This window comes from Pseudorca crassidens, chromosome 3 (genome assembly GCF_039906515.1).
Source record: "Pseudorca crassidens isolate mPseCra1 chromosome 3, mPseCra1.hap1, whole genome shotgun sequence".
Lineage (NCBI taxonomy): Eukaryota > Metazoa > Chordata > Mammalia > Artiodactyla > Delphinidae > Pseudorca > Pseudorca crassidens.
In genome coordinates, this window is record NC_090298.1 from 160984498 (window position 1) to 161006855 (window position 22358).

At 60.5% G+C, this 22358-nt stretch overlaps 2 protein-coding genes across 6 annotated transcripts in view; both read right to left on the reverse strand.

The window, feature by feature from the left end:
* Positions 1 to 123: 123 nt before the first annotated feature.
* ISYNA1 (inositol-3-phosphate synthase 1) lies at positions 124 to 3457 on the reverse strand. Of its 2 annotated transcripts, XM_067733258.1 has the most exons (11): positions 3323 to 3457; positions 3088 to 3216; positions 2776 to 2937; positions 2273 to 2405; positions 1987 to 2180; positions 1642 to 1791; positions 1344 to 1559; positions 1068 to 1232; positions 845 to 958; positions 554 to 771; positions 124 to 428 (listed from the first exon to the last, which is right to left on the reverse strand). In XM_067733258.1, exons 2-11 carry the CDS (start codon positions 3205 to 3207, stop codon positions 227 to 229), a joined length of 1674 nt encoding a protein of 557 aa, XP_067589359.1. In that variant the 5' UTR covers positions 3208 to 3216; positions 3323 to 3457; the 3' UTR covers positions 124 to 226. The 2 variants fall into 2 exon arrangements, with proteins under 2 accessions (XP_067589359.1, XP_067589358.1); XM_067733257.1 differs by having other exon boundaries at positions 124 to 771.
* Positions 3458 to 6782: 3325 nt separating this feature from the next.
* Positions 6783 to 22358, reverse strand: part of ELL (elongation factor for RNA polymerase II) — an 81416-nt gene continuing 65840 nt past the window's right edge. For all 4 annotated transcript variants that reach the window (XM_067733259.1, XM_067733260.1, XM_067733262.1 and 1 more), the window contains 6 exons: positions 17083 to 17179; positions 15388 to 15862; positions 11159 to 11225; positions 10765 to 10936; positions 9578 to 9622; positions 6783 to 8978 (listed from right to left, as the gene is read on the reverse strand). In XM_067733259.1, coding sequence (XP_067589360.1) covers positions 8862 to 8978; positions 9578 to 9622; positions 10765 to 10936; positions 11159 to 11225; positions 15388 to 15862; positions 17083 to 17179 — 973 coding nt within the window. In that variant the 3' untranslated portion in view covers positions 6783 to 8861. The remainder of the gene's footprint in view (positions 8979 to 9577; positions 9623 to 10764; positions 10937 to 11158; positions 11226 to 15387; positions 15863 to 17082; positions 17180 to 22358) is intronic.

The following is a 22358-nucleotide window of genomic DNA, read 5'->3' on the forward strand; positions in this document are numbered from 1 at the left end:
GAGAGTTGGGACAGCAGAGTTTGGAAGGGTAGGTAGAAGTCCAGCTGGTGGAAAAGGGAGATGTGGCTGGTATTGGGGGCCGTTAGGGTTAGGTCGCAGGCACCAAGAATCCACAGGTGTGGCTCAGTGGCACTGGCTTTATTGTCTGTCTGAAGGGAGCCTGGAAGGGTCGCCTGCTGAGGAGCAATGGGGGCAGGAGCTACAGGGGAGCTGTATGGCCATGGCCTTAGGTGGTGGGCATCTGGGGTGCCTCAGCCTGTGAGTGCCCATAGGCGTCACCAGTACAGCCATTGGGGGCAGTTGGCGCTGATCCTTTCTTGCAAGGCACGGGGCAGGCGGTGGCCACATGCCCAACTTGCTTGAGGCCAGGGCGCTCCATCTTGTGCTCCAGAAGCATGTGGTTCTGCGGCGGGAGCCCCACGCAGGCCCTGAGAGATGGTCACGGCTCAGCGGGGCCAGATCCCAAGACTGCCCTGCAGTCCCTAGGCTCTGTGCACAGCCCCGCCAGTGGACATCTGGGCCGTAGGTGGGGATCCCCAAGGTCGGGGCACACCTGAGGATGTTCTCGATGCAGCTGCGCTGGCGGAAGAGTGCGTTGACCACTGGGCTGCCCGGTGGTGCAAGCGGTGCCTTGAACAGGAAGCCAAGCAGCGACAGCACCGGGTGGAAGCTCTGCGGCTCCGGGTCGATGTCGGTGCAGAAGCTCACACGCTGGCACAGTTCAGTCAGCAGGGCCAGGTCCAGCATGATGGGCGCGGCCAGGAGTGAGTCCTGTGGGGCCAGCGGGTCAGGAGGTGGGCCGGGCTGGTGGGCAGCCCCACTCCTGCCCCCTCTTGCCCCACACCTCGCACGTGTTGTGCAGCACCAGCGTGTTGGTACCGCCCAGCATCAGCTCCGATGTGTACTCATCCAGGGCACGCTTGCTGTCACCCACGTATGGCACGTACTTGATGACCACCTGGGGGGCGGCACGAGGTCACACGGGTCCCTGCCCTTCTCTGTGGGGAGCACCGCCCCACCCCACCCCACCCCATCCCCGCCCCTTGCCGCGTCTGCGCCCCACGCACGCAGTGGTCGGGCTCTTCGCCCGGCGAGTAGAGCACTGGGTTGCTGTGCACCATGTCGTCTACCACGCTGCTCTTCGACACCTCCTTGGAGCGGAACTGTGGCGGCGCCGACAGGTTCTGCCCGTCGTTGTTGCCCAGGTGGTTGTAGCTCACGATGGACATGGTCTGCGGGGGCAAGGAGACCCGTGGCAGCTGCAGGCCCCGCAGCACACAAGCCCACCCCTCGGGGTCCACGCCCCCCCATACTGAGCTGAGCAGCCCCCCAGGCCCACACACCTTGAGGCCAGAGCCAATAAGGAAGTCCACGAGCACGGACTTGACCTTGGTCTGCCCCGACTTGAAGTCGTCTCCACCCACAAAGACACGGCGCTGCCATGCAAGCTCGAGGGCACCAGGCACCAGCGTGTTCTGTGGGGACCCATTGAGGAAGGCGCAGCCCTCCAAGATGCTGGCCACGGCAAAGAGGGTGGAGGGCGACACTTCCAGGCCCAGCTGCGGGCAGAAGCGAGCAGTCAGCACAGAGAAGTCCGTGGGGGCTGGCCCTGAGCCTACCCCACCCCTTGGGCGCGCCCACCTGGATGGTGCGCAGCAGGTTCTCAGCGGTGTCATTGAGGCCCGGGACCACTTCGCAGAAGCGCTCCGTGTTCGCTGTCCACAGCACGATGACTTTGTCCAGCCCGGCGCTGGACCGGAAGTCGCGGATGTCCCTACGGATCTGCTCCAGCTGGGGGAGGGGGGGATGGAGGGGGAGGAGGTTGTACAGGCTCCCCCGACCTCTGGAGGCCTGGGCCACTCAGTTCCCCAAGTGCAAAGTGGGACCTGGACCCTCGGGATGGAAGCATGGGGACAAAAGAGGGGTAACAGGTGGTGGGGAGGGAGGACAAGTGGCAGGGGTAATGGACGCGGGGTGGGGCTGCACCTGCTGCGCGCGCGTGCCCGGGATTACGTTGTCGGCGCGCGCGCTCTGGTTAGCTGCGATGAACTCGGGGATGTAGACGGAGGGCCGCGGGCGCAGGGCCTCCATGTGCGGCCACAGTTGCTCCTGCAGCCCCCAATCCAGTACCTGCGCGCGCCGCATCGCCTCCGCCAGGTTCAGCGACGATATGTCCCAGCCTGGGGGGGACCCTCAAGCTCGGCCCGGCCCCAATCCTGGGCCCCTCTAGGCCTCGCCTCCCACACCACCCCCGACCCAGGGCCCCGCCCACCGTCGAACACGATGTCGTCGGGTGCCACCATGGGCAGCAGCGAGCTGAAGGGCACGAACACCTCCTGGCCCTCGGCGTCCAGACCCAGGCTAACAGTGCCCGCCTGCGTCAGCGAGCCGTAGTAGTTGGCCTCCTGGGTTGGGGGGGTGGGCAGAGGGGGCTGAGTGAAGGGTGGGCGTGGCGTGGGCCACGAGCTGGCCAGGACCCCTATCGGCACCCTCAAGCCCCGCCCTACTTTGGGGCACCTCCCCATGGCGCTCCGAGCCGGGGTGGAAGCCGCTCCGCTCCTGAGGTCCCACCCCGAAGCCCTCCCACGCCTTAGGCTCCGCCCCCGCAAGACCCCTGAGGAGTTCCCCCCGCCCACCCGCGGAAGCCCCTCCCCGGAGTCAGCCCACAGCCAGAAACCCTGCCCACTGCGGGCCCACTCCTCCGTCGAGCCCCTCCCCCTCCGCATGGATTCCTGCGAAGCTTTCTCTCCGACCGAGCCTCGCCCGACCCCCCACCTTGCGGCCGGTGCGCGTGGGCCAGGACAGGCGCAGTCGGTTGGCCAGCACGGCAGCGGTCAGCGTGGAGCCGTTGTTCCCGCCCCAGCCGACGAGCATGACCCCGAGCCGGGGCACCTGCCGGGCGGTCCGGAAGGTGAAGCGCGTGGACGTGGGGTGCACCTGAGGGCGGGCAGCTCGGTGAGCCGCGGGGCCGCAGGCCCCTCCCGCCTCACTGCACGGCGGGAGTCGCAGAAGTTGGGCAGTTCCCGCTCCCTCCCGGCTCCCTGGTTCCCCCAGTCCCATGGCCCGCCCGGTCGGTCCCTCGCTTACCTTGAGGACGCCGCCCTCGCGGCTGACGCACGTCGTCCGGTACTCATACTGCGCCTCGATGGCCTCGGGGCTGTAGACCACGTCGGGGCTCTCGACCACGAACTCACTTGCGGCCTCCATCGCGACGAGCTGGGGGCACGGGGTTGCCAGGAGGTCAGAGGGGACCCGAGAACCGGCCGGGCCAAGCCGACTTCGGTCCCCGGGGAGCCTGCACCCCTCCTGGGGCGGCACTCACCGGCGCGGAGTCGGCTGGCACAGCAGGGGACAGCTAGGGCTCCGGGCGCGCGAACTCCAGAGAAAAGAGCCGCGGCCCCACCCCCGCCCCGCCCCTCGCTCCGCCCGCGCAGGGGAGGAGGGGCGCTCGCGAGGGGGAGGGCGCGCACCGGCTGTGGGGCTTGGGTTCGAGGCCCTTTTGCCCGGAGCTTCCGCGGCTATCTGGTCCCCGGCCCGGCAATCACGTGGGCCGCAGCCACCCCCCACCCGCATCTCCCGCCGCCCCGGCCCTAGCTCGGCGCGCGTGATTAACTTAGGGCCCGCGGCCGCTTATTCCCATTTTACAAAAGAGGACTTTAAGGTTGTAAGTGAGCGCCAGGCCCCAACCACAAGGCAGGAGGTGGAGCTAGGTTAGGAAGCTCATTCTTTGCGTGAGGGGGACCAGGGGGCGCGTCTCTGGAGAAACTGAGGCACGGGACACTGAGGCAGAAGACTAAGTCAGGATTCGAATTTCAACGCGAGACGCTCCTCCAGCCCAGGCTGCCTCCTCCTCCCACTTCCTGAGCAGCAGCACCCACCAGGCACTCCACCCCCATAGGGCTCGCATGGAGCGGGGGTGGCTGCGAGTCCTCGAGTTCTCGGTGTCCTCACCTATAGCAGGAGGGCTTGATAGGGCCGGGCTGGAGTGGGGGCAGGGGAGAGACTGTTCTGTGGGGAAGGGAGGGAAGCGGATGGGCAGGGCAGAGGTGGCCAGCTGGGAGGAGCTAGGCCTGCAAAGCACTGAGCCCCTCTAAGCGCCCAGTGATAAAGGAGCGTGGGAACTCGGCAGGCGGGCGGGGGCGGCTCCCCCAGGAACTTTCCAAAACAAGCGGCCTCCTCCGGCTGGAAAGTTTCCACCACTGGAGCTGGCCCAAAAGGTGGATCGTTGGGAACGTTTGCAGGAAACTTGGTCAGAGCCTGGCCTTGGGGAGTGGGGGCTCGAAGACTCTGGTCCAGGCTTTGCCCTCAAGGGGCCCCAGTGTAGGGGATTCAGAAGTGGACTTGGGGCACTCCCAGCCAGAGGGACCTAAGAGGCAGGGGTGGGCAGGGCAGACTGCTTGGAGGAGGTGGCTGCTGGAAGGGGTCTTGAGATAACCAGACATCTCCTATCAACGATTTGAAGAGCAGCTGCCCGGGCAAAAACCTGGGGGACTGGTTTCAGGGGCAGATGAAACGGGGCTGGGTGTGAGGGAGAGGGAGGCAGTTTGGGGACCAGGGCAGACCCTCAGGGCTGGGGACAGAGAATTCTTTATAATAAATATTTGGGTTTTGTCCCCAGTTCCTGGCTGGAGATTGAGTTCAGTCACCAATGGCCAGGGGCTTCCCTGGTGGTCCAGTGGTTAGGACTCCGCCCTTCCACTGCAGGGGACGAGGGTTAGATCCCTGGTCGCGGAACTAAAATCCCACGTGCTGTGTGGTGCGGCCAAAAATTAGAAAAAAAAAAAAAAATCACCGACGGCCAGCGATTTACTCAATCATGCCTATGTAATGGAACCTCTGTAAAAAGAACCCCTAAACAACAGGATTCGGGGGAACACATGGAGGTGCTGGGAGGGTGGCCCACCTGGAGGAGTCATGGCAGCCCTGCACCATTCCCCACACCCTGCTCTTGGCTTCTCCTCCATTCGGCTGTTGAAGTGTTTTCCTCAGCACTGTGAGCCATTCTAGCAACTCACCAAACCTCTGAGGGGGTGGGAGGGAACCCCTGATTTATAGCGGGTTGGTCAGAAGTCTGGGTGGCCAGGGACTTGTGGCAGGTGTCTGAAGTGGGGGCCTGAGCCCCTTCACCTGTGGGGTCTGATGCCAGACCTGATAATGGAACTGTTGGACCTCCAGTTGGTGTCGGAGAATCTACGGGAGGCTGTGCCTTCAGGCTGTGTGTGATGTCACAGGAATGGGTACAGAAAGGTCCCCAAAGACCCAGCCCTGGGAAACCCCAGCACTCACAGGACAACCTGTGGGAGGTGCTGGCAGGAGGGTGGTGGGGGCAGAGCGGACCCGGGCAGGATCCCTGGAGGGTCAGTGTTGGGGCAGCTGGGAGGGACGTGGCTGCTTTGATTCCAAGCCGTCAGTTGGTGCTGTAAGGCCATTGTGGGGACCGCCTGGGTGTGTGACACGGGGTGAGTGTGCTGCCTGGTGGTGAGCAGTGAGCGACTGGAGACCCCCGATCCCACCAGACCGCAGGCTTCCGAGGGCAAGGGCAAAGCTGCTGAGGTCACTGCTGGGTGCCAGCGCCCAGATGGAGCCTGGTGCACAGGAGGGGCCACAGGATCTGGGTGCAGGATGTTCTTGTCTGGCAAGTGGCAGGGGCCGGTGGGTGACCCCAAGCCCCTTGGCCACAGTGCAGGTCGTGAGGGTGGGAAGACCCTGCTGGGCCCCTGAGGGACTGGACTCAGGTGCCGTCGGCTCGGGAAAGGATGGTCAGGGAACCGCCTGTGGCCATGGTGCCACGGGGCAGCGTGGGGGCCATGGGGGAGGCGGGTAAGCAACGCAAGGCTGAAGCGCGGGAGGCCGAAGGAGGCAGGTGTCGGCCCTCGGCCTGGGGCTGTGGCAGCAGGGACATTGTTACCCCTTAGAACAGCATGGACAGGCTGCCTGGGGAGCAGGGTACATTCTGCCCCACAGGGCCTGCCTGACCTCCCCTCCCGCGCCCCTCAGATTCCTGGGCCGCCTCAGAACTCAGGCCAAGGCCACTGGCCAGCAGGGCCACCAGAGAGGCTAAGGCCCACAGTCCCTGACCCCTGGACCCCTTTAATTCTGGTCTTATTCTTTGTTTTTCCTTCCTAAAATAAACATTCCCCCCCACTGTGTCCTTGGAGGGTAGAACCTGCCCCCTGCCTTCTCCTCACCTAGAACAAGGGGCAAGGATGGCCATCCGGCTGGTGTCCTGAGCCAGTGGGGCTCCACTGGGCCTTGGTGTCCGTGTCCCCATGGGGGGGAGGCAAGGGGACCCTCCCACCCCAGCGTGTGGCCCGGGAGGAATAATCAAGCAGTGCTGTTACTCATTGCCGTTTCATCAGTCAGTCACAGCTTGTTACCCCAAATAAGGGCACTCCCTTTGCCCCATGTGGCCCCCCTACTGGGGGCTTTGGCCCTGTGGGAGCCCCGGGGACCCCCTGCTTGGCCCAGCCCACCCTGCACACTCCACGGGGGCACTGCCCTTCTCATACACCGGCCATGGCTCCCGCTGCTTCCACCTCCCATCTCTTGACATTTCTCACCCATGACCAGGCTGTCTGGCCTCCTGCTCTGGCACCTACCTGCAGGGCCCTCCGCCTCAGCTCAGCCCTCCACCTGCCCACCTCATTCCTGGGCAGTGGCTCTGGCAGTACTAGCCTGTGCCCCGCCCATCACCATGCCTCCTCACCCCAGCCCACCCCAACACAGAACCAGCCGCCCGCCCCCAGGGAATGACACATACACTTCCAGCTTGGGCCGACAGGTTCAGTTCAGTGAAATTTATTATAGGTTGAAAAAAATCAGCATTCACCTGTTTAGTGTACAAAAAGGACACTAGTTCTTTTAAGAAAATATTAGGAAACTAAAGATGCAGATGCCTTTCAATTGTAACATTTTGGCAAAAGTGAAAAGTTCTTGTAAACACCAACTCCATGGCTCAAAAGTTTTTCTCCACAGTACAATATTAAAAGGAAAAAAAAAAAACAGTATCAATAAGTTAGACCATATTTAATCAGCTAGAACTTTTGTCCATCAACCCCCAAAGCACAAAACTTTTCTTAGCTTCATGATTCCTTAAAAGGAGAAAATAAACAACAACAATAAAAAACAATGAGGAGGAGGAAATTGAACTGAGAGTCCCTTGAACTGGATCCCAGGGCAGAGGGCCGCTCGGCCCTCCAGGGTGGGGCCTCCTTGAGTGCTCCCATTTCACCTGAGTCTGCACGTCCAGGCTGAGTACAAGATGGCTGTCGGGGGAACCTGGGGTCCCAGGGTGTGCTCAGCCCTTCCCCCTCTCCATCCCAAATGAGAAACAAAACAACAGCTGTTGAAACAGAAAGGATCAGCATCCTCGGCACTCCAGGCACCCCAGGGGTCCCACAGAGACTCTGGGGTGGGGTGGGCACAATGCAGGTGTGCCTGCTCTTTGGGAAGCCATCAGGAGACACCGCCACAGCTCAGAAAACTAGACGTGTCTACGTGAGCATTTCCGTTCTCCCTTGCTACGGCTCCCGGCAGCACCTCCGCCCCCCCCTGACCTCTGGGCTGTGGGCTGCAACCACCCCCATGACCTTCCCCAGTTGTGGCTTCGCTGAACACGGCTTTGAATTCATGTGAACGCTCGCTTTAGACCCCACCGCGCCCGGGGGTCCCTCACACACAAACACGCACGCCCCCTCACGCCCTGGGGGACATTAGACTAGGCACAGTGACTAAGCAGCAATTGGGGTGTCCTCGGACCAGCACCCCCAAAATGGGTGGATCCGGCGCCTTTTCCGAGCTCACTCTTCCCCCCGCCCCCCCGCCCCCGGCTCTATCGACCCCCCAGCCCCTCCCTGAGTGCAAACCCCGTGGCGGCTCTGCAAAGACGACCCCAGGACCCACAAGTGGGCTGAGGGGCGGGGCGAGGTCAACAGCATGGAGACCACTTGGTCTCAACAGTGCGAAACGAAGAGCAGCAGCAAAGGGGAGAATCGAGAAGACAGTAAAATAAAATCCGACACTGCTGCCGCAGAGCGCGGGCTACAAGCACAGAAACTCCCAGTGACCCCTGACAGCTGAGGGCCTGGAATAGCAGGGCGGGCCTGGTGGCTCCCAGCAGCTGCTCCTGGACCAGCTGGAGTTTTCCAAATAGAGCTGCGGGGGTCGCATTGCCCTGCCCACCCTCTTAGAGCCAGGGAGAGGCTGTGTGTGAGGGAGACCAGCGTGGGAGAGGCACCCCTGCCCGCCCACCACGGGTTCTCTCCTGGGAGCCCTGGAGCTCGCAGAAACAACGCCGAACTTCCCGAGCATCTGTAATACTGTAGAAAGGACACAGGGCAGCGCCTAGACCCTGGGCGTCCAAGGAGGGGAGGCACAGGTTTAGAAAAAAGATACTTTCTCTTTCGTATAAAAATACTCAAGTCTCATAAGCAGTAGCTAAAAGTGGCTGTCTTTGTATAAAACTAGAAAAGGCAGGCAGGCAGGCCGGCCTTGGAGTCTTTCACTGATAGGAAGCTGAAGCCCCTGGGGGGCGGGGGGGGCTGGCGAGGAGGTGGGCTTCTTGGGGAGCCCATCTGGGTGGGGAGGCTGCTCAGGAGGTGTGTGGGGCCCCGGGGGAGGTGGACACCCCACCTGGGTCTGTGTGACCTGTGGGCGCCAGGGCTGCAGGGACTCCCCTGAAAGCCGGCGTTCCTGGCTCAGATGAATGCGTCTTCCTCACGTTTATTTTTTCAAATAAATCTCTTGTTTCCTCATCTTCAGCTCCCCCTCACCCCCAGCTCCCCCACCATCCAGAACGGTCAGCCCGGTGAGGTGAGCTGGCCTGGCTGGCTGGGTGGGGCCTCCTGCCCTGTGGCCTTGAGCTAAGGCCAGGCCTGCAGCTGCCGCTGGTCGTACTCAGCGATGAGCCTCTTGATGTGGGCCAGCTTGCTGTGCAGGTACTCGCAGCGGTGCTTCTCCTGGCTGTAGTTGGTGTTGGTCTGTAAGAGAGCGGCCGGGCTGACACTCGCCCACACGGCCAAGGCTGAGAGCCCAACCCGAACTCGAGCTGCCCCGCTTGGCTGCCCCAGGTTCCCACTCGCCCTGCTTGCGGCCTGAACTCTCCATGCCATGACGGGGACCCCTGCTCCGCCCCTCGGCTCCACCCTGGGAAACCGTCACAGCCAGGGTGAGAGGCTGAGGCAAGATAGGTCATGAAGCTTCCACGCTGGGCGGGGGCCTGGCTGGCGGGGGCCTGGCTGGCAGTGAGCCGCCCTGGCACATGTGGCCCTCAGGAACGTGAGCTGCTGTTGTGGAACCACATCGCAGGAGACTCTCAGGGAGCCCAAGGCTGGGAGGCGGAAAGGACCTGGGGCTGTGCCCATCAAACACTGGGAGAGCGGGGGTGGGGGCTGCACCCAAGCTCATACGACAGGCTCAGCTCCTCAGCTGTGACCAGGGGCGGGGGCTACTCCGAGGGCCTGAGACCAGCCCAGTGAGGCCCTTCCTCCCTCCCTCCTCTCCCAGACTTTGGCGCCACTCATCTTGAAACAGCTTCTGACCCCACCCCACCTACCCCAACAAAGGGATGGACACTCACCTTCTTGATTTTTCGATATTCCTGTAAAATCTGCCCACGAGTAGTCTGGAGGAAAAACAAAAGAGAAAGCGAACAATGCATTACCTGCAGGACACCCCAACTGAATGTCCCCTTCTCCCTGATAACCTGCGACCTGCAAGGTCACCGCATGCTGGGGGACAGTGGCCTCAGCATGGCGTGATGGCGTGAGGAAGCACAGAGGAGGGGCAGGGGGCAGGCTGGGGGATGAGCAGGGCAGGAGGTGGGGGAGGAAGCTGGGCCAGGGGAGCGAGGGGCAGGCGCCCAGCCTCAGGGACAAGCATGAGGCCACGCGGTAGGAGGGGCGGGCTGGTCAGAGCCTCTGGAGGAGGCAAAGAGCAAATGGGACGGCCCCTTTCCCTCGCACCCAGCTGGCCTGTGCACCGTTCAAGGCCAAGCGCAGAGGCCCCCTGACCACCTGGGGAGTGTCCCTGTGGGGCCTGCAGGGAGGAGGGAGGACAGAGATGCCCTGGGGATTTTCTGTCCTACACCCTCAGAGGCCCCATTTCTCTGCCCCAATCACGAGCCATCTCCTCTGGAAACCCAAGTGGCCTCCACCAGGGGTGATGGACCCCAACACCACGATTAATCAGGGCTGGCCCTGCAGTCAGGTAACCAGCGTTGAAAGGTGGCACAAGGGGGAGGGCTGGCGTCCCAGGGCTGGTGACCAAGCCCCCTGCAGTGAGCTCCCACATGGGATGGCTTGGGGAACCCAGGTGCCCTTGGCCAGAGGAAGAGGGTTGGGGCGGGGGAACCCCAAGGACCCTCCATCCCCTCCCACCCCCCACTGTGTCTGTGACAGCTCTGATGGGCCGTGGGGTGTGGCCTGGCCAGCCCCTCCTGGCTGGGGGACTGAGAATTCTCGTGTGACGTGGGTAGCGGGCTGCAGAGGGGACCCCAGGCGCTCTCAGAGGTGGGGACACAGGCACCCCAGCCCGCTGCTCCCCGCTGTCTCCACTGCTCGGAACACCGCCCCCGCCCACGTGGGTCATCTCCCACCTGCGGAGTCGGTCACAACCGGCCCCACTGCTGAGGACGCTGAGCTCCAGGGACAGGCCTAAACCACTTGGGGAGTGGGAAGGAGGGGCGAGCAGGGCCCTCAGCCCAGAACATGCCCGAGGATGCCAGCACCGGGCAGAGCCGTTGGACGTGCGTGGGCAGGGCTCTACCTCGTACTCCTCAGAGCCCTGGGAGAGCTGCCGGAGCTGGGCATCGAGCTGCGTGAAGCGCCGTGTGATCTGCTCGATGCGGGCGTGCAGGTCTCGGTACTCGCTATACTCAGCATTGAAGTCGTTTTTGTAGCTCTGGCGCTGCTCCGAAGAGGAGATAGTGGCGTATTTTCTGGAGAGACCAGAGAGAGGGGCAGGAGGGGCTCAGGGGGCGGCAGGAGAGAGCCTGGAAGTGCCCACAGCCTTGCGGCCGGCCCCACCCAGGAAGCAGCCCTGACCTCGCGCAGACTGGGCCAGGAATTCACACACATGGCCTGGGGTCAGCTCTGCCTCTGCTAACGTGCAGGGCAGGGGCCCGGAGGGGAGAGGCACAGCCGGCAAGGGAAGTACTCACAGCAAGTAGTCGGGAGTCTCCGAGGTCGACGTGGGAACACTTGAGCTGCTGCAGGTCCCATTTAAACCTACAAAGAGCAAACGCATAACTCCTGAGTCCACAGCTCGTGTGTCCACGGTGAGATCCTCAGAAGGTTGATGCCTTGTTGTCTGAAGGCCCTGGAAGGGACGCTGCGTGCAGAGGATTGCTGAGGCCACGTAGCGGGAGCCAGGACCGGCAAAGGAGGCATGAGCACTGGGCAAGTGCTGTCTGGCTACCTCGGGGGTCCAGCTGCAGCCAGGAGTGCCCTCAGCCCGTGGGAGAAGTGGCGAGGCAGCATGGTGTGTGTCCCCAAAGCACAGCCGTGCAGAGATGGCATCGTGGGTACGTTTTCAGCAAGCACCCCAAAGGATGGATTCATTGCAGGGCAAAGCTTGGGCAACTCGTCCAGAGCCTCTGCCGCCTCCACTGACCTCGTGTAAAAGATCACTAAGCTGAAAACCGGTGACCCCTGGATAATCGAGTCCCAGGGGTATCCCGGGCTCCAGCCCTACAGGACAAAGACAGACGGCCAGCAGGGACAGCCCTGGCTCCTGTCCACACCTCTCCCCGTGGATGGAGTTGCAGGCTCTGCAGGCTCCGGTCCCTGGTCTGAGCCACCCCCTCTCCCCATCCTCCCGTTCCTCACACCAGAGATGGGACTTCAGGATCAGAGGGGCAGCCCCGGAACAGGGCTGGGCTGGTGGCTTGCGAGGCCAGGGACTGTGACACAAGACTGTCCACAGGGCTCGAGGCCTGCCCGGGCTGCAGTCGACCAAAGCTACAGTCCGGTCCTCTTCCCCTGGGAAACTGTTCCAGCTGGCCTCCCCCTCCCCACAACTGAGAAGCAATTTGATCGCTTTGAAGCATATCCTGAGTGCGTATTTTTGTGCCTCTCTCAGAGGAAAGCAGCCCACCCAGTGGATCAGCAGTTTGCTGAGCCCTCCTGTGGTTTTATACTCCAGCGCGAGGTGCAATTCCCACCAATGGATGGAGCCCACCCCCACCTGGTGTCACCTTTGAAGAGGCTGTGGCCTCCCCAGAATGCAGCCCAACAGGCACATACATGAGGGTTTAGTCTACACTCCCACCACCCACACCCCACACACGACAGGCCTCCTGGGGTGTTCTGCCTTGAGGCTTAGGGTCAGGCTGACCTGGCACCCAAGACACTGTTGGGGTCCAGCCTGTGGCAAACCTTTGTGGTCCCCACTCCTGCTCCGGCACTGGCTGCGTGAGGCTGTCACTTGGCTGCCCCTGCACCAGCCGAGCTGGTTCCCACACCCATGTGTCCCCTCCACTAGCTTCTCCTGTGCCTCCCCAGGGCAGGGGGTGCAGGGACATGTCTGTGAGTTCACCCTGCAGGACCCAGGTCTGGGTGCCAATGAGAGAGGGTGCCCCCAATTCCACACAGGGGTCAGTGGGCCTGAGCTTGGCCTGGCTGAGCCCAAGCCCTCCACCCAGCACGCCAGCCTGCCCAGGAAGGCACCCTCTGGCCACAGGAGGGATCCACAGCCTGAGCAAGAGTCGGGGGCAGTCGAGGGTGGGCGTAGGACCCAGGAGTGGGCCTGCGGCATAGGGGGATGAAGATGGCCAGAGGGGGGCCTCGAGAGTGGGGGCCACAGGGAGGCTGAGCTGAGCCACCTGCCTGACAGGTGGAAGCCGCCACACCTGTCAGGGTCAGAGGCGATCACAGGGCAGGGCTGGGACAGCAGACTAGGGGGACAGTGTCACGCAGAAGGGTGGGTTAAACAGATGCCCATCCCTCTGCCCCACAGGACATAAGGGTGAGGAAGCTTCCTCAGGGGCTGACCTGGAGCGCTCTCCAGCGAGGCTGGGGGAGCATTCAGAGAACAATGCTATTGTTAACAGTGGGTGGGTAGCTCCTGCCTGCACATGCCCCCAACCCAGGAAGGAGTCACAACAGACGTTACAGCAGCGGGGTGTGTGTGGGGTGTGTGTGTGTGTGTGTGTGTGTGTGTGTGTGTGTGTGTGTGTGTGTGTGTGTGTGTTGGGAGCTTGGGGACAACATGTTACAGCAGGGGTGTGTGGTGTGTGTGTGTGTGTGTTGGGAGCTTGGGGACAACATGTTACAGCAGAGGTGTGTGTGGTGTGTGTGTGTGTGTGTGAGTGTTGGGAGCCTGGGGGGGCTTTGCACCCACCTATTACCACTATCATTTGAGCCGCCTGAGAGACGGCTTAAGGTGGATCACTTGGCGCCAGACCCGGCTTCTGGTACCTCAGTTACCCTTTTCCTTTTCCTTGGGGCCTCTACTCCCTGGGTTGCCTGACCCCAAATGTCACTTTCTTACCTCGGCTTGGGGAGGAGCTGCCTGGAGCTGACGCACACCGGGCAGGACGCAAAGCCATCTGAGCCCTGCGTGTGGGCCGGCCTGGGCAGCATCTTCCTGGCCCCATCTGATGCCCGGCCCCACAGTGCTCCTGCCCAGGGCCCTGCCAGAAGCACACGGCATCCGCTTCTGCCATCTGGGGCAGAATGCGCTGCCCGGCTGCTCAGCAGTTTGCTGAGTGATGTCTCTGTGACCCTGTGTGATGTCTCCTCCCGTGAGCCTGTCTCCCTGAGGAGGAGCCGGATCAGATAGCGTGTGCTCCGGGAACCGGGCTGCCTTCTCCCCTGCGGCCCACCCACAGGTGCTAGGAAGCCTAGCGTGCAACAGGGTTGAGGAATACCAGGGGACTTGACGGAACTGCAAAGTCCGTCTTCACCGGACCAACCCTGCTCTTCCAGGACCTGCCCTCCAGCCACAGAGGGAGGGGCTGGCAAGCCCGTGAAGGATAGGTGAGGACAAATTTAAAAGCCTTAAGGAGAAGTGGCTCCACCCCATCCAGGAATGCCCCCTGCTGGGAACCCTCCTGAGGAAATCGTCAGAAAGCTGCAGCAGGTGACGAGGCCCCCGTGGCTGCGCCTGTTGCCAGGACATGCTGATAAGGTTAAATTACATGAAAGGAAATTCACAATGGAGTCCGTATTGCTAAGAGAGCGCTCTAAAAACGGAACCAAGAGGCCATTAAGGAAGTATGACTTGTGCACGTCTCAGCCTAGATGGAATCTGACCTTCTGACCCAATGAAGTCATCTGCCAGAAACTTGTGACAGCCTATCTACTCATCAGACCCCCTACCCTAAAAACACTCGTGACACTGTCTACTTACTGGACCCCTAACCTAAAACAAATATTTTCTGACTTGCGTCAGAGCTAAACCATCCTCACCAGGCAACCTTTAACAGACGCGTGGCTTTTGTCTTTATAAGCCCGACTCTTTCTCCTCCTCAGAACACTCTTTCGCGCTCACCTGAATCTATGTCTCCCAAACTGTAATTTTTAAGACCTCAAATACACGATTTTCTTATTTGCAGCCTCCTGAATTATTCTTGGGGTTGACAGTAGCCACAAGGGGTGCTCGGCTCAGGTGCCTAGGGCTATAACTGGAGGCGGGGTGGCTCTGGGGGACATGACCCCAGCCCCACCGCCATCCTAGCCCATCCATGCGCCTTCCCAGTGCCCCGGGCCTGAGAAGGTTTCCCTGCTCAGCACATGGCCCTGGGCAGCCTTGCACCCGTCATCCTGCTGAGGGTCTCTCCACTGCCAGCTTCCCCACAGGCTGCAACTGCAAGACCGTGTTCTGACTCTTACCTTCTGTTGTTCTATGGACAGTCTCCCACCTCCTTCTGGGCCCACCTCCCAAACCCTTTCTCCACAGGCTGAAATGTTCGCCTAGCAGGCCACACCAGGTCCCTGGTGATCCAGGGGCTGTCCACCTCCCTCTCCACCAGGACCTGCCCCCCACTGCCTTCCCTGAGCCCCAGTCCCACCCTGTTCTCTCTCTGTGTCTGGGACCTCCCCGCAGCCAGAGCTGGGCCCTGGAACTGTTGCTCTCCCTGTGTGATGTCTCCTCCCGTGAGCCTCAGCTTCGTCAGGCTCCAAGCCCCTGGCCCCCAGAGCTGGCCTGGTACACACAGGACTGCAAGAGGCTCTCAGCATAACAATGCCAGGGCAGTCACAGACGAGCCGGTGCGAGGACACAGGAGGCAAAGAGGCCTCATGTGCAGGCTGAGCCGAAGTGGGGGCTCGTGGGCAGCCCTCTCGGCACTCTGTGGAGTGAGGGCGGTGGGCATGGGGCCAGTGCTCAGGCTCCTGGCGACACCCTCCTGCAGAGCCCCTGCCCCTGGGCCTGCCTCTTGGCACCTACCCGGGGCGACTGGTGGGGCTCCAAGGGGGCCCGACATCTGGTCTGGCGGCCGGGGCCGGTGCCTGTCCTCAGCCGCCCTCTCCTTGACTTTGTGCTTCTTGGATTTCTTCTTGGACTTGCCGTGCAAGGAGGCGCCGTGGGGCCTGCTGGGCTGGGCACAGTCCGTCAGCAGGGGCAGGCTGAGGCACTCAGTAGGTGCCGGGGCGGCCACTTCCCCACGCTCGCAATCCCGGCCGCTGTGGCCCAGGTCGTTGCTGACGTCGGCCAGGGGGTCGTGGGCCCGTGGTGGCTCCAGCCGCAGGGGCAGGTGGGCGTCTGTACCAGCCAGTGGGCCCGGGGTGGGAAGCAGGGCCTCACGGCCGTGGGGCACACTCAGTTTCCCATTGACTGCAGGCTGACCTCTCTGGGCGAAGTGCGATATCCTGGGTTTCTTGTTGGCCAGAGGGTCGATGAAATCAGGAGGCTGTGGCCGTTTCTGGGAAGGAAAGGAGACAATTTCAGAGGGGAGCCTGTGCCTAGAGTTACTGGGGAGAGGCTGGGCACCGCAGGCCCGGAGGAAACCCAGTGCCCACACGCAAGGCCCACGCTGACCACATGGGGGCGCGCGAACACTAGCCAGGCCCAGGATGCCCAGAGCTCAGCCGGGGCTGCCTGCCCAGGGTCTCAGCTCTCAGCTGGGCCCAGAGGCCACCAGAGCGGAGGAAGGGCGCTGGGTCATTAGTGGACCTGGTTGCAGACCAGAAGGGCCACCTCTGGGAACTGGTCTAAAACACCACTGTGCTCAGCATCTTCCCTGGACGATGGGAAGAGTGACAGAGCCAAATCTGAGTGACACAGGGCAGCCCCACAGGACAGGACCAACACCTCCAGGCCCCTGACTACTTGGATCCCCGTGGCAACCCTGTGACATGGTGCAGGCTTCATCCCCATTTCACAGACAAGAACACTGAGGCCTGTGAGGCAAGGCCAGACCCCAGGAATGGAGCCAGGATCAGACCAGGTGGCCCAGGACCAGGGAAGCAGCGGTAGGGAGAAAGAAGGCAGATGGGCAACCCAGGATCAGAGGGAAGCAGTGGGGACGCAAGTGAAATGAGGCCCTCTGTTCTCCACAACGGCCCTACAGCCACGGGGAGGCTTTAAGGGTCATGGGCCTAGGCTGGGTGCCTCCAGGGCAGAGGAGGAAGAGGGAGAAGAGGGGCTGGCCTCTCCCAAGCAGGGATGGAGACGTGGGACTCATAAGTCAGAGCATGCAGGTGGGTGGGGAGAGCTTTCACCAAACAGCTCAAGCAACGGTGAGGCGGGTATTGCTGAAGATCAAGCCCCCAACAGCAAGGCCCCCCCAAATGCCCTTCCCGACTACTGACTAACATGGCCGTAGCCACTGCTCATAGGACCCCACTGCGCCCTGGCTGGTTTTCCAACAGCCCTAGGAGGCAGGAGCGCCCACCACACAGAAAGCAGGAGGCTCAGTGTGGTTCAGCAGCCTGCCCTCCCTCGGCCACATACCCACAGGTAAACCAAGGAACCATAACCAAGTCCCAGGCCCAGGACACCCAACCCCCAGCCAGCTGTTCACTCATTCAAGAAAGCTTGCCAGCCCTGAGCCGAAAGCCCAACAGGCTCCGTAGGAACCAAGGCCAGGTCAGGCCCACTGGCTCTGGTGAGACCCACCCTCCCTCCCCACCACGCTCCTACCTGAGGGGGTGAGGCTGAGCTCCCGTGCTCGCCCGGGGGACTGTTGGCCGCAAGGTCCCCAGGGAGGCCGCCTGAGCTCTGTGGCTGGCACAACTTCCTGCAAAGGAGAAGCAGGGTGGGTTGGAGGGATCCTCAGCAGTGCCCTGTGGGGCGCACACACGCCCACCTGTCCCTGCACTGACACCACGCTGTCCCAGGGATTTGGGGAGGGCCTGACTCCAGAGCAGAACCAGAGCAGGGCTGAGTGTGATGGGTACACCAGGGCCCGGCAGGCAGAGAGCAGCCTGAGCACATTCCACCCTGGGTTTATCCACAGCTGCCCTGTGGCCAAGGTCACAGCCTCACTGCCAGGAGGACTGTCCCGTTGGGTGTTCTGCGCCCAGAGAAGGGTCAGATGACCACCCACTCATCTAGACTCCCATTACCATGGAGACCAAGGACCCATATAAAACTGACCAGACACTCAAGATCCATGCTGTGTCCCCAGGGGAGCTGCTGTCACTGGGGTGCTGGTCCTCACTTTTAAAAACAACTGTCATCCTAATAAACAACACTCACTGCAGAAACAGAGAACACAGAAGAGGACTGAGATGCCCTGGTCTGTGGTGGGAGGGCCTTCCAGATTCAGCGCCCATCGTCCTGGGAGCCCAGGCACAGCACCTCCAGGGATGGCAGGGGTGGCCACCAGTCCGGCGGGACGCGAGCACAACAATGTAGCCAAGGAAGAGAGAAGAAACACCCCAATGCCTGACACACAAATGGAGGCCCCCGACAGTCACCCCGGCTCGGCGGGGGGGAGGGGGCTCTCCGCTTAGCCTCCTGCACTCCCGGAGACTGTGCGCTTCATGGGAGCCCAGGCAGCTGGCCAGGTGCCGGGAGTGGTGCCGAGGGCCCTCCACGCCCTGCAGGGAAGCTGAGCTGAGGTCCAGGGCCATGTCTGCGCTGCTCTAACCAGTGACAAGCAGAGCCCAGCCCCTGACCAACAGCCACACTCTAGACAACTGCTGCTGTCCCCTCCACGGTGGCCTGAAATGCAAGCAGAGCCACAGGAAAAGGGCCCGAAACATGCAGGCACTTGGGGCAACACAATCCATGAGGCTGAGGGCAACTCTGCTGCTCCAGCCACGTGGAAGCGACCAGAGCTTTCGGTTAAAGACAGAGGACCAGGTATTTACATCCACTCTCTTTCAAGCCCCCACTAAAAAGGCATAAAAGAGAAAGGGAAGAAGAGAGCAATGAGGGGGCTTCCCTGGTGGCGCCGTGGTTAAGAATCCCGCCTGCTAATGCAGGGGACACGGGTTCCAGCCCTGGTCCGGGAGGATCCCACATGCCGCAGAGCAACTAGGCCCGTGCGCCACAGCTACTGAGCCCACGTGTCACAACTACTGAAGCCCACATGCTTAGAGCCCATGCTCTGCAACAAGAGAAGCCACCGCAGTGAGAAGCCTGCGCACCGCAACGAAGAGTAGCCCCCGCTCGCCACAACTAAAGAAAGCCCACATGCAGCAACGAAGACCCAACGCAGCCAAAAATAAATAAAATACATTTATTTAAAAAAAGAGAGAGAGAGAAATGAGAGAAATGATATTCAATGCAGAAGTACAAGTGGTGACTGTCCTATAGGATCCAAGAAAACAGAGTCCCAGGCCACAGAACCCCACGGGCCCAGGATGGGTGCCTCAGGAACCTCAGCAGAGGGGCCCCTGCCAGGCTGTCCCCCCAGAGCCCTGCTCTGGGTCCCGGCCTGCTGTGGGGCAGCAGGGAAGGGAGCCCACAGCATGTTCAGGAGTGAAGGAGCCCAGGCCTTCTCCAGGATGCTCGGGCCACACAGGATGGACAGAGACGTGGCCTCGGGAGAAGAGGAAACAGAGGGGCCTATGGGGGATTCAGAAACGCCTCAGCAGTGCTCCTGAGGAGGCTGCGTTGCCTATGGGAAAGTCCTGAAGAGGCTGCGCACCCGGGCTTCCAGGCAACAAATGTCAGACCCCAAAATAGACAGGAAAATGCATTTGAAAAGAAAGAGAGACACTGTAAGGGGATGAAAACTTTAAATCCACGAGAAAAACACCATCCTTAATAGCCTTAGAAAGACACAGAACTTAAATACACATTTCTCCAAAGAAGACATACGAATGGCCAATAAGCACATGAAAAGATGCTCAACATCATTATTCATCCAGGGAAACACAAATCAAAACCATGATAAGATACCACTTCACACCTGCCAGGATGGCTAGAATCAAAAAAATGGAAAATAACAAGTGTTGGTGAGGATGTAGAAAAACTGGAACTGAGTACTGCTGGTGGGAATGTAAAATGCCGTGGCCACTGAGAAAAAGTTTGGCAGTTCTTCAGAAAGTTAAACACAGGATTACCATATGGCCCAGCAATTCCACTCCTCAGTGTATATTTGAGAGAACTGAAAATCGATGTCAGCTATATTCATGTCCTGGTACAGGAATGCTCATGGCAGCACTACTCGTAATCATGAAGAGGTAGAAACAATCCAAGTGTCCATGGACAGACAAATGAATAAACAAAATGCCCACACAATAGGATACTACCTGGCCATAAAAAAGAGTGAGGCTCTGACACGTGCTACAGTGTGGACGAAACTCGAAAACCTAATCCAAGTGAAAGAAGCCAGACACAAAAGGCTGGAGTACATAATCCCATTTGTATGGAACATCCAGAACAGGCACATCCACCAAGACAAGAGGCAGCTTAGTGAGGCTGGGAGAGGGGGAACGGGGAGTGGCTGTTAACGTGGGGTTTCGTTTTGGGGTGACTTCTTTGGAACTAGAGAGAAGTGGGAGCTGCACCTTGGGAACTAGCAACAATGGCAAAAAAAGAGACAGAGGGAGAAGGTGAAGAAATCTTCCAAAAGTAGAAGAAATTAAAAGAAACAACAGGGAAGACAATGGTGAACGGTGCAGCACAGCCCCCAGTGGCAGAATGAGAGGAAGGGCGAGGGAGGACAGTGAGGCCTCTCACAACCACGCCCAGGACGGGAAGAAGGACGAGGCAAGTTTTCAGACTGCAAGGGCTGGGGCGCCGGTCCCAGAGCACCCGCCAGGCCATCCTGTGACCATGCAGATGGATACAGGGCCAGGAGGGAACCTCCGTGGCTTTCCGGGGGCCAGGTCTTCAACATAGAGGGAAAGTTCCTTCCAATCTGGAAGACTAGACTTCGCCAACTGCCAATCCAGTGTGACGGCCACCCAGGCGTGAAGATATGACAGATGGAGCTCCCAAAGCCCTCTCCTCTGAGAGATGCTCCAAGAGCTGCGTCCCTTCCACCCCAGGGCAGAATCACAGACCCAGGAACAGAAGGACCCGCAAGGGACGGGGGCAGCTCCCGGTGGAACCCCTGATCCCCTGATAGTGATAAAAGGCCACGGCACAACCACGGGGAGCTTGGGGTTGGACATGAAGGACACAGAACGCTGAGCAGAGAAAGTAACAACTCGGCCAAGCAGGTTACCAACTCCAGGGAAAGCATGATGCGTGCGAGACGGACTGAGGTTCGGGTTGTCTAGGCTGTGCCCTGGGGGAGGTGAGGCCAGGACACGGGCAGGCCGGGGTGACTGATTTCAGGGCCAGGTGGAGTTGAGGCCTCATCCTGCACTGCAACGTCCACAGACTCCTCCTGGGACAGGCCAGGCCCAAGCAGCTACACACGTGGGGACTAAAAGCACAGGGGCAGCATCCAAGTCAACAGCCGAGATGCTGGGAGTGCACGTCTGTGCAGAGCAAAGCCACGGGGGCCCAGGCAGACCCTGGAAGCGTGAGCATGTTTAAGTCAGGTACGAGTTCAGAACAAGCTGTAGGAAAAGGAGGTGTTATAGCCCCTGGGGTGACACAAGTCCCCACACCCTGCCTGTAACAACAGAAACACCCCAAGATCCTGTTTTTTTCCTTCTTGCCGTGAGACCACAGCATCAAGACCTGCTATAACTGGGGCATTCTTCAGGAAGGGAGCAACCTAAAGAAAAACAAGTTGTGCAGAGGGGCGCCTGGAGAAACCTTCTGTGTGGCTGCGGGCATCAGGGGTGTTGACCCTGCCCTCTGCGCGCCAATCAGTTCACGCTTCCAAGGGCAGTAGGAGCTGTCGGCTTCCCAAGAGGCTTCCGGTGGCGAGGCTGCTCTCCCAGCGGCCCACGCAGACGGAGAGAAGAGCATCCAGACAGCCCAGAGCGAAAACAAGGGAGGAAGCGTGAGCTTGGCATTATACTGAGCTCCAGAGTCCGCATCCCTAGGAACCTCCCACCTAACACCCCTCAAGATTCAGCCCAGGCGCTGTTTCCTACAAACCACACCCATTCACACACAGACAGGCTGCTTGCTCTCGGCCACACCCCTTCCTGGGAGCTCTGGGAGGACAAGACGCTTGGGGTCTGAGATCAGCGAGGCACCCAGTGAGAGGCTCTGAAGGAAGGAAGAGTGGAAGCAGCCTCAAGGTGCCCCCCACCATGTGCCCCTGGCCACCTCAAAGCACTAGGGTGGGTGTAAGTGACTATTTCAACCCTTTGCCAAAAAACGTGATAGATGTGAACACCTGCAGGAGGTGACTGCCTACCCAGGATGTGCTTTGCTGGGGCAACAGAGGACCCCCAGAGAGGGCAGTGGGGGCCGGGGGGGCACCTTCTGCTGAGACCATCTCCTCTCAGCCTCCCTGAGCACCCAGAGACCTCCAGACAGCCAGAGCAGTGACCCCGGGACAGCAGGTGAGTGTCCCGCAGGGCCAAGGAGGAACTCAGGGTTCACCTAGACTGGCCCCGACTCAGCTCTGCTTTCCAGACGCAATTACTGCTTTAAACAGCTAAACTTAAAAAAAAAAAAAAATCAAAAAAACAAAAAAAAACCAAAACCCTTCATAAATAGCTCCAAGTCCCTGAGAAATCACTTAAGGACTAATTAGCATATCAGGCTGTTCTGAACAGCACTTCGCTTCACAGCCCGGGCTCCGGAGCCAGGCATCAATTGAGAAGGAAATCATTAATTGCTTGCCTCAGATGGGGGCCTACTTACCCACTTCTCCCTAGAGCTACCGTGGCCACTCCTGACTTTGGGTCCCAATTAACCAGAGAGGGGATGCATTTAATTAATGCTGCTTAATCTTGTCTGTGGGGAGTTTTGTTTTGCTTCTCTCTGCTTCTCGTCCTTGAGAGGCTCTTTTTAAGAAAGAGGGCCCGCAGCAGACGCCTGTGGGGATGTGCAGGTTTTGGAAGCAACCTTGACAGGAAGGGCAAGAGGGGGCAGAAGGAACGGTCTGG